General features: G+C 43.0%; 1 protein-coding gene across 2 annotated transcripts in view; it reads left to right on the forward strand.

The window, feature by feature from the left end:
• Nucleotides 1-15201, forward strand: part of LOC132381492 (anoctamin-7-like) — a 196531-nt gene that overhangs the window by 143660 nt on the left and 37670 nt on the right. For both annotated transcript variants that reach the window (XM_059950934.1, XM_059950943.1), the window contains exons 19-22: nucleotides 1067-1203; nucleotides 3668-3873; nucleotides 4090-4232; nucleotides 7481-7571. In XM_059950934.1, coding sequence (XP_059806917.1) covers nucleotides 1067-1203; nucleotides 3668-3873; nucleotides 4090-4232; nucleotides 7481-7571 — 577 coding nt within the window. The remainder of the gene's footprint in view (nucleotides 1-1066; nucleotides 1204-3667; nucleotides 3874-4089; nucleotides 4233-7480; nucleotides 7572-15201) is intronic.

Below are 15201 nucleotides of genomic sequence, written 5' to 3' on the forward strand. Positions count from 1 at the left end.
ATCCAGATTTTACTCATTTACTGTGACGATTTAACCCACTGACCAGATCCCCCCGCAATGTCAAAGCCAATTCTAGGTGCATTGTTCAAAATTCAAAGTAAATTTTATTATCGAAGTACATATACTGTATGTCACATACACAACACGGAGATTCATTTTCTTGTGGGCATATTTAATAAATCTATAGAATAGAATCATTGCAAGACCATCCAACTTGGGTACCCAACCAGAGTGCAGAAGAAAACAACCTCAAATACAAACAGCAGAAATAAAAATAAATAAATAAGCAATAAATATCGAGAACATGACATGCAGTGTTCTTGAAAGTGAAACCATAGGTTGTGGGAACATTTCAATGTGGGGCAAGTGAAATTAAGTGAAGTTATCCCTTTGGTTCAAAAACCTGATGGTTCAAGGGTAGTAACTATTCCCGAGCCTTGTGATGAGAGTCCTGAGGCACTTGTACCTTCTTCCTGATGGCAGCAGTGAGAAGAGAGCATGTCCTGGGAGGTGGGGATCCCTGATGATGGATGCTGCTTTCCTGTGACAGCATCTCATGAGGATGTGCTCAATGGTTGAGAGAGCTTTACTTGTGATGGACTGGGCCATATCCACTACATTTTGTAGGACTTTCCATTCAAGGACATTGGTGTTTCCATACCGGGCTGTGATGCAGCCAGTTGATATACTCTCCGCTGCACATCTATAGAAGTTGGTCACAGGTTTTGATGTCATTCTAGATCTCCACAAACTGTTGAGGAAGTAAAGGTGCTGCCATGCTTTCATCGTAATTGCACTTACATGCCGGGCCCAGGACAGGTCCTCCATATAGTAACAGCTAGATTTAAAGTTGATGAGTCTCCCCTCCTCTGATCCTCCGACGAGGACTGGCTCTTTTGATGAGAAGTGATGAGCCTCCACTCCAGCTTCCTGAGAGGCAGTTACAAAATCAAGGCAACCCAATGCATCTGAGAGATGGGTGTTCTGGTGTGAATGACTTCATTGGTCAGACTTTAAACTACTTGGCTTTCATTTACCTGTTTGCTTTGTTCAAATTACTGAACAGGAAGTTGAAACGTTGGTGGCAGAAGCAGAAATTGAAGAGCATGGTCAACAATGAGGCCACTCCGGTGCCTCAGCCCTGGGAGAGGGACTATGAGTTGCTGGAATGTGAAGGACTCTTTGATGAGTATCTTGAGATGGGTAAGTACCACACTGTGCCTCAAGTGGCATCAGTGCATGAGCTGTGAACCCGTCCCATATGAGGCTTTGAAGATGGATTGCAGAGGGCTCTCTTCCTCTCTCATGTAATTATGATTGATACATTGTAGTAATTCACATTTTATTTGAGATGATGAGTACTTTTAAGTTCCTCTGCTTGTTTGACACCAACTTCATTTCCAAGGGGATTGTTAGGGGATGTGGATCATTAAAGGCCAATGGGACTAGCATAGAGAGAAGACTGGTTGAATGGCAGTGGGAATAAAGGTAACCTTTTCTGTTTGGCTGCCAGTGACTATTGGTGCTGTGCAGAAGTCGGTTTTGGGGCCATTTCTTTATACATCATATGTCAGTAATCTGGATGGTGGACTTGCTGAGACGAGTTACTGTAATTGAATTTTTACAAACCTCTGTACAAACCCTTGGTGTTACTCCGAACTGCTGGGAAGTGCAGACCTTTCTAAGCAGCACAGAAAAAAAAAGAACGATACCATAGTACCACTGTCAACTACAAAGCACAACAATGTAAATATTATCACAAGGTTGACAGATGGCCCAGTTTAATGAGATCAAGTTGTAATCATAGACTTCAAATGTAAATGTAAATCTATTTTTATGACTACTTGCCTGGAAGATGGTGCTGGGTGAAAATTAAAGACATACAAAGTTAAATACATTTGCACCTATTTCCATACGACACTGCACTGTTCCTGATATTTTACTGGGCTCTTCTGACCACAGTTCACCCTTGCACTGGTGACAACTTTTGTATGCTAGCCCTGCATCTGGTAGTCTTAGTTATTATTACTAGACAGTTTCTGACAGTATTTGAGCACAGCAGGTAAGATGTAGGACGTGCTTCAAAGCATATCTGTTGCTGAGTGATGGTGACTGTACCAGGCTTTCCCAGGGCTGATCCTTTTGAAGGGACACGCTTTCTGTGCTCCAACTTTCCCACTCTGCCGCATCACACTCAGGAATTTGCTGCTGGGCCACACAGATATTTCTGTGTTCAGGGAATTCATTATGATAGCTGCTCCGTTAGTGGCCAAGCTGGCAGCTTTTTGATTTGCATCTTTTGCCCCAGGCTTTCTGCAGTCTTGCAGGGAAGAGTTGTGGGAGAGCTCATATTTGCAAAAGCCTTTTCCTCAAGGGTGCAGCGAGGATCTCTCATCCTTTCTTGAGCTTTTAGTGTGTGTGCCTGTGAGTCTGCGTTTGGTTGTATTCCTGCCTGTGTGCTTGTCCTCAGCCTGAAATATTAACTTTTTACTCTCCACAGTTGCTGTCTGATATGTGTATTTCCAGCACCTGCGGTTATTTCATTTTCATTAGAGCTTTTGTATTTGATGTTTACGTCAAGGATTTTGCACTTTAGTGCTTCTTCATCACAAAATACTTTGCGACTCCTGAACTGCTGTATACGTATAAAAAGGTAGCAGTTATCCTAATATGTTCAATATGTTCAATGGGAGTTCCTATGCTGTGATGACTGTTAAGTACATGTACCGGTAACTTGTTTTAGTGATGTTGGTCGGGAAGTAATTGTTGGCCAGGTTGAAACTGTTTTGTCTTTCAAAATAATATTGCGGAAAGTTCTGCGGTGCTTCAAGACTTAAAGATAACTTTATTTCTTGTGTTTTCTGTATTACTTGGAGTAATGGTGAGGTAGAGCTATTATTAGAGAATGTGATAGATTAGAGTGGCAGTGGGGATCAGCTACTGAGTGTAACTAAACCATTTCTTGATTGGTATTGGTCTGTTACCTATGGAGTAAGTTACCCCAGATCATCCTACAGAGAAAATGATGGCAGTTATAGCTCTTCGTAAATTCAGTTAAAGTGTTGGTGCCTCTGGCAACACCCGTGTGGGTAGTTTGCTAAGTAGTAGGGTTGGAATTGCAGGTTTCTGATCAGTTCTGTGTGATACTCCCAGCCCTTTGCCTTTAAATCAATAAATAAGCAATAATTTCTTGTTGCACAATGCACTGAGATACAGCTTTTAATGCAGACATTAACACCTCGAGGTAGTGCTGAATGAAGCTGAAGCAGAATGCAGAACATGTGCTGAAGTTACAAAAGGGGGGCTATGCAGCTGACAAACCTTGACTGGCATTTCAATGTATGGTCTAGGGGGCAGACCCATTGGTTTAATCCTGTGAACGTGCAGTATTGCTGCCTCATGTGGGCGAGGAAGATTGCAGAACAGTCTGAAGGAGCTCTGTGGCCATCACTGACTTCTCAGATTAACTGGTAATTTATTTTACGAGCTGTGTGAGTGAGTTTGAAATGGGAAGAGTGGCCCTGCTTTGTCCCATCACTGGGAAGCATTTTCAGGCATTCTGAGTAACTCAGAACACTGTACTTAGACTAGTTTCTTTGATATCCAGCCAGGCACATGTCGATAGCAATCTCTTCTGATGGTTTCTGTGTTATTCTTCATCCTGCAGTGCTTCAGTTTGGGTTCATCACCATCTTCGTGGCTGCCTGCCCACTGGCCCCTTTATTTGCCCTTCTCAATAACTGGATAGAAATCCGCCTGGATGCCAACAAGTTTGTTTGCGAGTACCGACGGCCGGTTGTGAAGAAAGCGCAAGGGATTGGAATCTGGTTTGACATCCTGGAGGCCATCACCAAGATAGCTGTGATAAGTAATGTAAGCACACTGGCTTTACCTTGTCCTTAAAGAATGGATTCTGGTCTCCACACTGTACGAAAAATGTGATTGCACAGCATTGCATTCAGGTTTTGCTGTTAGTTGCTGCTGTGCGGAGACAGTTCACTGTGTAATATAAATAAGCTGTTCATTTGGTGTAACTGTACTGAGATTGTATCAGTGCGGTGAGTTATGTGTGTCATCTTCTCTCAACAGGCCTTCCTGATAGCATTCACATCAGATTTTTTGCCTCGTCTCTTCTATCGTTACACTTATCAGATTGATCTAACTGGTTACGTTAACTTCACCTTGGCATACTCACCTCCCAACTTCATCCTTCAGAACCATACCATGTGCAGGTAAGGCATGATTAGGGGGAAAATGTAATGAGGGATCAAGTCAATGAGTTTTCAGGAGTTCTCCAGGAAAGACATGGTACTCTTCATCCACTGAAACCTGTGCCTTCCAAAACAGGATTAAAAATCTGGCCCTTTTTCAAATAGGGCACCTTATTTTGTAAGGCTGGAATAGAGAGAGGGAAGGGATGTATCCTGAAGGGTAAGATTGAATGGGTAAAGTGGAAGTTTCTGTAGGGATTAAGACTATAATTTACAAGGTTAAATAGATTTTTGGTACTTTAGATCTTTGGATCTTTAGCTGATCTTGTTCTGCGAGAGGTGACTAAGTGGTTGAATAGAGGTCATAATGAAAGATAGACAGAGATTAAATGGGTCAGTAGAGACTTATTGGATGAGTCAAGACCAGTTCAGAAGAATGTGGACAGGGGCTATTGGATTTGATTAGACTGATATGTTGGTGTAACCCATCATATGACGCTCAATGGAAAAACATTGAGGAGCGGTTACTTCCCATCCCCATACAGGCAATTTTGGCTGATAACAACCTGCAAAGGTACATAAATACTACTGATAACCCAGGGGTGAAATTGACTCTTAAAATATAGAAAACTACTATAAAAGAATATAATCTAGAGGGAGATATTGCAATTCTTAAATAGTGTGCACATGACTCAGATTTTACACCAAATAAATTGGATGCTAGATTTAAGGACTGGGCAGCTAAAGGAATAACAATTCTTTGAAGCATAATGAAAGAAGGAACACTGTTCAGTTTTGAAATGCTTAAAGAGAAATACTTATCAGAAAAACAAGATTTTTATCAGTATTTGCAGATGCGACAATATGTTAATAGGATGGTTAAAAATGTAACCAAGGCAAGTACATGTTTGATAGAGCTATTTAGAAAAGCATATAATTCAGATAACAGTAGTACGATCATTTCAAGCATGTATAAGGGGTTGTCAAATCTTAAAACATATTCGACTTCATACATTAAAACAAAATGGGAGAAGGAAGGAGGGATAATTATATCTGAGGAAGAATGGACAACAATATGGAGGTATCAATGGAAGTGTACCAGTTCACAGAAATGGAGGGAGTTTGGATGGAAAAACCTGGTAAGATATTTTATTACACCCTCTCAGAAATCCCATTATGATAGTAACCTCCCTGTTTGCTGGAGAAATTGTGGAAATCAAAATGCAAATCATTATCATATTTTTTGGGATTGCCCTGTTATCAAAGACTATTGGAGGGGGATACACAATGCCCTACAAAACATCTTTAAATGTGAGTAAGACCATATATTTTGGAAATATACCTCAAGAATGGTTGAAAAGAGTTAAATATTTAATGAATATACTGTTGGTGGCTGGTAAAAAGACTCTTACTAGGAAATGGTTATCACAGGAGAGCCCAACTTTAAATACATGGATGGAAATTACAAAGGACATCTACAAAATGGAGAAGATAACAGCATCTGTTAACCATAAGCTGGAACAATTTGATTCATACTGGGAAAAATGGTTTAACTACATAATGCCTCATAGGTCTGATTTTATTCTCACAAATCAATGAATCTGTTGTAAAAAAAAAATCACTCCCTACTTGTACATAGTTCTTTCCTTTTGCTTGTTTTTTCTTTCCACTCTTTTCTATAAGTATATACCTCAGATAAATACTTTGTGGAGATTTGTGATATATATGATTATATGATATATATGTACAATGTCTGAAATACATCTTATGGAAATGTTTGATGATGAACTTCAATAAAAAAAATAAATTAGAAAAAAAAAGGATTTGATTAGACGGGTAGGTGGTGACACTGATATAGTGGTCAACAATGGGACAAAGAAATTAAATGGGCCTCTCTACTGCATGAAAGTGGGAGGAGATTAAACACCTGAGCTGGAATCCACAATCTGGTAGAGTGTACAAGAGCCAGGCAAGGTCATCTTGTAAAGACTGTTCATCCCTCTCTTTCTTAGATATATGACCAAAGTGCTCCAGATTCACAGATGCTGGCCGTCTCCGTGTGCCTTATCCTGCAAATCCAGTTATTTTAATGTCAGCCTTTAGAGCTATATTACAAAGCAATATTAATAGGTTATGACTCAGGAAATCTGTGGCAGCACAGGTAGATATGAGGTCATTTAGTTGAGATGGAAAATGCTTTAAACTAAAATCTTCCAGAATGGTACAAAGCCTCAAGGAGACTGAGAATGAATAGAAACATAATTAATTAGTAATGCAAGGTACAGAACATAATCAAAAAGCCTGCTGGAATTTTGGTCATTGTAGCTCTAGTGAATTAAAGTTATGCTACATCTTTTACAAGTTTCTAGTTAGATGCACCACCTAGTTTGATGGTTCTGGACAATGCACTTAAGAAGGATATTGGCCTTGAGGAAAGGTGGGTTAGAATGATACCAGAAATGATGTATAAAGAAAGGTTCTGCAAACTAAATCCAGGATTCATGGAATTCAGCAAGTTATGCATAAAAACTTTAAGAAATTAAGGAAAATTAATAGGGTTAAAGGACAGGAAACTATTTTAGTTTGAGAGTGTAGCTTGAAAATTAAAATCAGCTTTACTGGAGAAGTTAGAAAATGTTTCTATGTGCTGAGAGCAGTGGGAATTTGAAACCCATTCCCAAGTTCTGTGAAAAATTGATTTAAAATCTCTGAGATTTTTCGGAACTGAAATTGTTGAGAAGTATGTGGTTGGTAGGATTGAGCCTCTAGTTTGAAGTGTGGGGTGTTCTGTAGGGGCTGTTGGGAAGGTTTTAAATAACTTAGCATGTGAACCTTATTAGGAAATTCAGGGAGCTGAAAAACAAAGCAGGTTGGACGTATGGTTTGTTCCACGGGCTTCTGTGCCTGAGTGATTCGCGTGCTCGTCTTCAGTGACCCTTCTTCACCCACTCTCTCAAACAGTGCATTGCAGATACTCACCACTGTGGGTGAAGAGGGTGTCCTCTGGTGAGCTGATGGGAACGTACTTCTGGGTTGAAGGAATAAATGTGAAACTTGCGGAGTTTTAATTTTATTTTTTAATCAATTCATCATCCAAAAACAATAACTCCAGGTGGAACTAGAGGCCATCACTTGTGAGGTTGGGTCCAAGGAACGTACACAATTTACACCCTTGTCTAAGAATGTGTGAACACGGTAACGATATGGTTAGTTTATTACCTGAACTAAGTCACTTTTTAATGTAAGTGTATGTGTTTACTGATTTGTAGGTACAGAGAGTTCAGGGATACCAATGGCCACCTGACCCTGACATATTGGAACCTGATGGCTGTTCGTTTTGGCTTTGTAATTGTGTTTGAGGTGAGTCACGAGGAGACAAAGCACTAAAAGCCCCCAATTACAATGCACCGACAATCATTCGTATGTTCTCCAAGCCAAAAGAGTTATTAGCATAACAAAAACCTTTTTTCATTTTCTTTAAAAATGTTAAATTTACATAAATATTGGACAAAATGGAAAAAGATGTTTGATGGGGAAGGATTATGAGGGCGATGAGGCATAGTTTATGTGTAACAAGGGTTGGCAGCTGTCACTTAGGGTCACCTGTGGAGTTTAATGAAATTTGGAGATAAGCTAATATACTAACTAACGATGTAATAAAATCTTTTGACATCACTGTTGCAATTAAAATGTCTCCAGCTAACTTCCAGATAAAGATCCTGCATTTCATCCATCCGTGAGATACAAGCCCTTGAATGCAGGACTATTACAGAGTGCAATCCCTGTGCAGACCAGTCAATTGTTGAGTAAGATCAAACCACAAGTCAGAGGAGAAGTATGAAGATGTTTGGTCCATTGAGTTTGCTCCCCATTCCCTCAAGGCTGACTTATTATCACTCTCAACCCCGCTCTTCTGCCTTCTCCCAGTAAACTTTGACACCCTGGCTAATCAACAACCTAGCAACCTCTGCTTTAAATATACTGCACCCAATGACTTTGCCTCCACAGTCATTGTGGCAACGAATTCCACAGACTCATCACTCTCTGGCTATAGAATTCCTCCTCATCTCTGTCCTAAGCGGTCGTCCTTCTAGCCTGTGGCCATTACCTCTGGTCCTAGACTCCCCCACTATAGGAAACATCCTCTCCAGGTCCCCTCTAACTAGTCCTTTCAATATTCACAAAATGCTGGTGGAACGCAGCAGGCCAGGCAGCATCTATAGGAAGAAGCACAGTTGACGTTTCGGACCGAGATCCTTCGTCCTTAGTCCTTAGTCCTGACAAAGGGTCTCGGCCCGAAACGTCAACTGTGTTTCTTCCTATAGATGCTGCCTGGCCTGTTGCATTCTACCAGCATCTCATGTGTATTGCTTGAATTTCCAGCATCTGCAGATTTCCTCATGTTTACCTTTCAATATTCGATAGGTTTCAATGAGAGCCCCCTTCATTCTCTAAACTCCAGTGAGTACAGGCCCTGAGCCACCAAATGCTCCTCATGCGTTAACTCTTTCATTCCCAGGATCATTCTCATGAACCTTCTCTGGATCTTCTCCAATGCTTTCTTAGATAAGGGGCCTAAACTGACCACAATGCTCCAAGTACAGCCTGACCAATGGCTTATAAAGCCTCAGCTTTAGAACATCCTCACTTTCATATACTAGTCCTCTTGAAGTGAATACTAGCATTAAATTTGCCTTCCTTACCACCGATTCAAGCTGCAAATTAATCTTTAGATAATCCTGCATGAGAACTCTTTGCACTTAGATTTCTGAATTCTCTCTCTATTTATAAAATTGTCTATGCCTTTATTCTTTCTGCCAAAGTGTGCAACCAAACACCTTCCTACACCGTATTCCATCAGCCACATCTTTACCCATTCTCCTAATTTGTCTGTATTTCTGCAGACTCCCTGCTTCCTTAACAGTAGCTGCCCCCCCCATCTACCTTTGTATCGTCTGCAAACTTAGCCACAAAGCCGTCAATTCCATCATCCAGATTACTGACATATAACGTGAAAAGAAATGGGCCCAAAACCAACCCCTGCAGAGCACCAATAGTCACTGGCAGCCAAACAGAAAAGGTTCCCAGTCTATGTCTCCTGCCATTCAACCAATCTCCTCTCCACGCTAGGACCATTGGCCTCTAATGATCCCATCATAATTATCAAAACCCAACCAAGAAACATGCTCTTGAGTATGGGAGATGTATCTTAGCCTCACACTGATGCTCCCTCATAAGGAACAAAGTGAGATAATTCAGCTCCCCATGACTATTTCACCTTGCCGAATCTGTATCTTAATTCCATTTACACAACTTTATTCCCTCTCCCTCCAGGCCCAATAAACAAACCCTGTTGATTTCACTCAAAAAAACCTTTCAGTTGACCCCAAGTATCTGGTTCCAGATACTTCATGCCTACTTCCAACAGGGCAGCTCTAACACTGTATCAGCATCCGCCATGAGAATCCACAGCATATCCTCTCTGCAACTGGAAATTAAAATTTCAGGGAAATTGCAACAAGCCAACAGATCACATAAGAGATACACTAACCCCAATTACCAAGGCTTTTCCCAGACAATTTCCTTTTTTTCAAATCCGTTACCTAAACTTTTCATCTCGATGAACACGCCCAACCTGATCTTCCCAGTAATAATCCTGAAACAGCCACGAATTCTTCCACCCAGCCATCTTTGTGAGCAAATTTAAACCAGTCATCCCACTGAGTGACTCTCGTGACCCAATCTTCCCAGTAACATTCCTGACTGCTGTTCCCAAACCAATTATCCCAGTAAGTGACAGTCCTGATCCAGATCCTCCAGCTTCCTTCCACATCCCAAGCATGGGTTCATTACTTAGTGTGATTGGAACAAAGGGAAATTGGCAGAAGTGAGTGTGCAAGTTGCAGGGGTAGAGAAATATGGAGAGGGGGTTGCAGCTGATAGGGTTGCTCGGCAGAAGCTGGCATGGACCTGACAGGCTGAGATAACCCTCTTCCATTCTATAATAACCAAGTCCCAATCATTCCAGCAATCATTAACCCCATCCCAATGAAGATTCCTAATCTGTTTACTGTAGTAGTATCATATCCCAGTCATTCCAATGACCCACTTCCATCCAAGTATCACAGGACTAGTCCCAATCCAATCTTGACCCAGTGATCCCAAAGCAACATTCCTAATTCCCAAAAAAATGTCCAATCATTCCAGCAGAGCATTCCCAACCCAATCATTCCAGTATCCTTGCTGACCCGATCTTCCCAGTGAGGGATGCGCCTGATCCATCTGTCCCATTCCTGATCTGATTGTCCCAGTGAGGGATGCGCCTGATCCATCTGTCCCATTCCTGATCTGATTGTCCCAGTGAGGGATGCACCTGATCCATCTGTCCCATTCCTGATCTGATTGTCCCAGTGAGGGATGCACCTGATCCATCTGTCCCATTCCTGATCTGATTGTCCCAGTGAGGGATGCACCTGATCCATCTGTCCCATTCCTGATCTGATTGTCCCAGTGAGGGATGCGCCTGATCCACCTGTCCCATTCCTGATCTGATTGTCCCAGTGAGGGATGCGCCTGATCCATCTGTCCCATTCCTGATCTGATTGTCCCAGTGAGCAGCACTCCTGATGAGCAAGGCAGTTGATCAAATCATTCAATTAATTGCAGCAAAAATCCCGCAACTTTCCTGAGCCAACTATCCCAGTAAGTGCACACATAAAATACTGGAGTAGTTCAGCAGGCCAGGCCATAAAAGGGAGTGCAGTCAACATTTGGGGTCGAGACCCTTCCTCAGTCCTGCCGAAGGGTTTCGGCCCAAAACGTCAACTGTACTTTTCCATCGACACTGTCATAGATGATGTTTCTGACAGTGTTATTCCTCTTTGGTCATCACAGCGAGCATCCCTCCAAGCCTGAGTATCTCCTGAGCCAATTATCCCATTGGAACACTTTGAGGTCAGGATGTTCATGCAGAGAATTGAGGGTGCTGACATCCGTGACGGTGGTCAGGATGGGAACACGTTAGTTGTAGATAAAAGAGCTTTCCAAAGTCCTGCAAAATGCAAAGCCCAAAAGTAGCTAGGTTCTTGGAGGGAAATCATGCTCCATCTCAGCTACCCTGTAAGTTGAAATGATTGTAAGACAGTAAGCTAAAATTAAAGAGATTGATAAGAAATATTCGATTGCTCCTAGTAAGGAGCTTTACAAACAAAGGGTTGAACTTCAAATGGAACATAGTTTACATCCTCGATTGAAAATCAATTAATGAAAACTAAATCTGATTTTTATATACATAGTGATAAATCTGGTAAACTGTTAGCTAGTCAATTGAAGAATGCTTTGGTTAAACGTCAGATCACTAAGATTGGTCAGCAGAATGGGAATTTGACAGTTAATCATGATGAGATAAATAAGGCATTTCAAGACTTCTATACCTCCCTGTATCAATCTGAATTTCCTCAAGATCATAATACCATGTCTGATTTTCTTGGGAAATTAAATTTTCCAAGATTATCATCTGATGATCTTTCAATATTGGATACTCCTATTACGGATGTAGAAATTAAAGCGGCTATTTCCTCAATGAATTCTGGGAAAGCACCGGGTCCAGATGGTTATACAGTTGAATTTTAAAAATTTTTTTCCGCTACTCTTTCCCCTTGGTTAGGTAAGGTTTTTGAGGAAGCCATTAGATTGGAGAATTTGCCACAATCTTTTTATAGAGCTTCCATTTCTCTAATATTGAAGAAAGATAAAGACCCTACTAACTGTGCTTCCTATAGACCTATATCTTTATTGAATGAACACTCCAAGATTTTTTCCAAGTTACTGGCAACTAGATTGGAGAAGGTATTACCCAAAATTATTTCAGATGATCAAACTGGTTTTATTAAAAATCGCTATTCTTTTTTTAACATTAGGAGATTGTTGAATATTGTTTATACTCCCTCACATGACACTTCAGAATGCGTGATTTCATTAGATGCAGAGAAAGCATTTGATAGAGTTGAATGGCCTTACTTATTTAATGTGTTGGAGAAGTTTAATTTTAGTCCGATATTTATATCATGGATTAAATTGATTTATCATACTCCAGTAGCCTCAGTGTTTACCAATAATCAAAGATCTCCCTTTTTTCGCCTATTTCAGGGCACTAGACAAGGATGTCCTCTTAGTCCATTACTATTTAACGTTGCCTTAGAACCTTTGGCAATTGCCATCAGACAATCACAGGATATTTTGGGTATTAATCGTGGGACAGATATTCATAAGTTATCTTTGTATGCAGATGATTTATTACTATTCATTTCTAACCCGGAGAAATCCATCCCAGCAGTTTTATCATTATTGGCTCAATTTAGTGAGTTTTCTGGGTATAAGTTAAATCTTAATAAAAGTGAATTGTTTCCTTTGAATAAACGGGTCCCAATTTATGGAAATTTACCTTTTAAATTAGTTAATGATTCTTTTACTTATTTAGGGATCGAAATCACAAAAAAACCATAAAGATTTATTTAGATTTAATTTTTTACCCTTAATTGATCAGATTAAAGGTTTGTTTACTAAGTGGTCACCTTTATCTTTATCCCTAATAGGTAGGATTAATGCTATTAAGATGGTTATTTTACCTAAGTTTTTATATATTTTTCAAGCGATACCAATTGTTATCCCGAAATCTTTTTTTTACTAATGTTGACTCTAAAATTTCTTCATATATATGGCAGAATAAAAATCCCAGGTTAGGTTAAATATATTTACAGAAGACAAAAAAGGAAGGCGGGTTAGCATTACCTAATTTCAGATTTTACTATTGGGCAGTTAATATTAGATATTTGTTATGTTGGTTGAAAGTTGGGGGTGGATCTTTCGGCCCTTGTTGGGTGAGTTTAGAAACTAAATCGGTATCAGCTTATGCTCTGGGTTCTATTTTAGGGACTTCTCTCCCTTTTGCTCTTTTGTGGCGACCCATTTCCTGGCACATCCGAACCGGCTCACAATTAGCCAGCATTCCGGCTAAGGGAGATAGCCTACGGGGGTTTGCGAGCACAGAGCTTTGGGGGGCAGGTTGAGGGAGGCTTAAAAGTGAGGCTGAGGATTTCGAATAAAGTTTTTTTCCCTCGACTGCAGTTACCGACTCCGTGTCGTAATTTTAGTGCTGCATGTAGCACACCGCTACGATTGGTGACCCCGACGGTCCAAACGATTTTTGGACCAGAAATGACCGACTCTGTTCATGCGGTTTCATTGAAACTGCCGGGTTTCTGGACACAGCGACCGAACCTATGGTTCCAGCAAGCCGAAGCCCAATTCCACGTTCGCCAGATCACCTCAGAAGACACCCGCTACTACTATGTGGTGAGCTCCCTCGACCAGGACACAGCGTCCCAGGTCGCGGAGTTCGTACAGTCGCCCCCGGCAGACGGCAAGTACACGGAATTCAAAGCCCTGCTCCTCAGGACTTTCGGACTTTCACGGCACGAGCGGGCTGCCCGTTTACTGCACCTGAATGGCTTGGGCGACAGACCTCCATCGGCTTTAATGAATGAGATGTTGTCTCTGGCCGACAGACACACACCCTGCCTCATGTTTGAGCAAGCATTCCTGGAGCAGCTGCCCGAGGACATACGCCTGCTGCTGTCTGACGCGGATTTCCGTGACCCCCGGAAGGTGGCAGCCCGGGCGGTCTTGCTGTGGGACGTCCATCGCACAGATCTCCCAGCCACGCTCCCAGCAGCAAACCAGTCCAGGCCCGGCCGCAGAGCCCGCCAACCCCCGGCCCAATGAACACTGGTGCTTCTACCACCAGCGGTGGGGCGCAGAAGCCCGCCGTTGTCGCCCGCCCTGCCAGTTCCCGGGAAACGCCAGGGCCAGCCGCCGCTGATGGCTACGGCGGCTGGCCATCGGGATAGCCTCCTGTATGTGTGGGACAGAAGGTCGGGACGCCGGTTTTTGGTCGACACTGGTGCCGAGATCAGCTCCGACGACTTACGACACCCGTAGCAGGGCACCGGGCCCCCCCCTGAGGACCATGAACGACAGCACAGTAAGGACCTATGGCACCCGTCAGGTGCAGCTACAGTTTGGCTCCAGCCAGTTCACGTGGGACTTTACACTGGCCGCCGTAGCCCAACCGCTTCTGGGTGCGGATTTTTTGTGGGCTCACAGCCTACTGGTCGACCTGCCCAGGAAGAGGCTGGTCCACGCCGAGACCTCTCAGACGTTCTCCCTGGGTGCAGCCCAGTTGCCAGCCCCTCACCTCGACTCCATCACTCTGTCCAACAACAACTTCACCAGGGTCCTGGCGGATTTCCCATCGGTTCTGGCACCGCAGTTCACAGCAGCCATGCCCAGGCACGGCGTACAGCACCACATCCCGACCCAGGGACCACCCCTCCACGCCCGTGCTCGGCGGCTTCCCCCGGACAAGCTCCGACTGGCGAAGGAGGAGTTCAAGAGGATGGAGGAATTGGGGATCATCTGGCGGTCCGACAGCCCATGGGCCTCCCCCCTGCACATGGTGCCCAAAGCGACGGGGGGCTGGAGACCGTGCGGCGACTACCGCAGGCTGAACGAGGCTACCACACCGGACCGCTACCCTGTGCCGCACATTCAGGACTTTGCAGCAAACCTGCACGGCGCACGGATCTTCTCCAAGGTAGATCTCGTCCGAGGGTACCATCAAATCCCGATGCATCTTGACGACGTCCCCAAAACGGCTCTCATCACCCCGTTTGGCCTTTTCGAGTTCCTCCGCATGCCGTTCGGCCTGAAGAATGCCGCACAGACGTTCCAGCAGTTAATGGACGCGGTGGGACAGGACCCGGACTTCGCGTTCATCTATTTGGACGACATCCTCATAGCCAGCAGCAGTCGTCAGGAGCATCTGTCCCACCTCCGTCAACTCTGCGCCCGACTGAGTGAGTACGGTCTTACAATCAACCCCGCCAAATGCCAGTTCGGACTCGATACCATTGACTTCCTGGGCCACAGG

Source organism: Hypanus sabinus, chromosome 2, assembly GCF_030144855.1.
Source record: "Hypanus sabinus isolate sHypSab1 chromosome 2, sHypSab1.hap1, whole genome shotgun sequence".
NCBI lineage: Eukaryota > Metazoa > Chordata > Chondrichthyes > Myliobatiformes > Dasyatidae > Hypanus > Hypanus sabinus.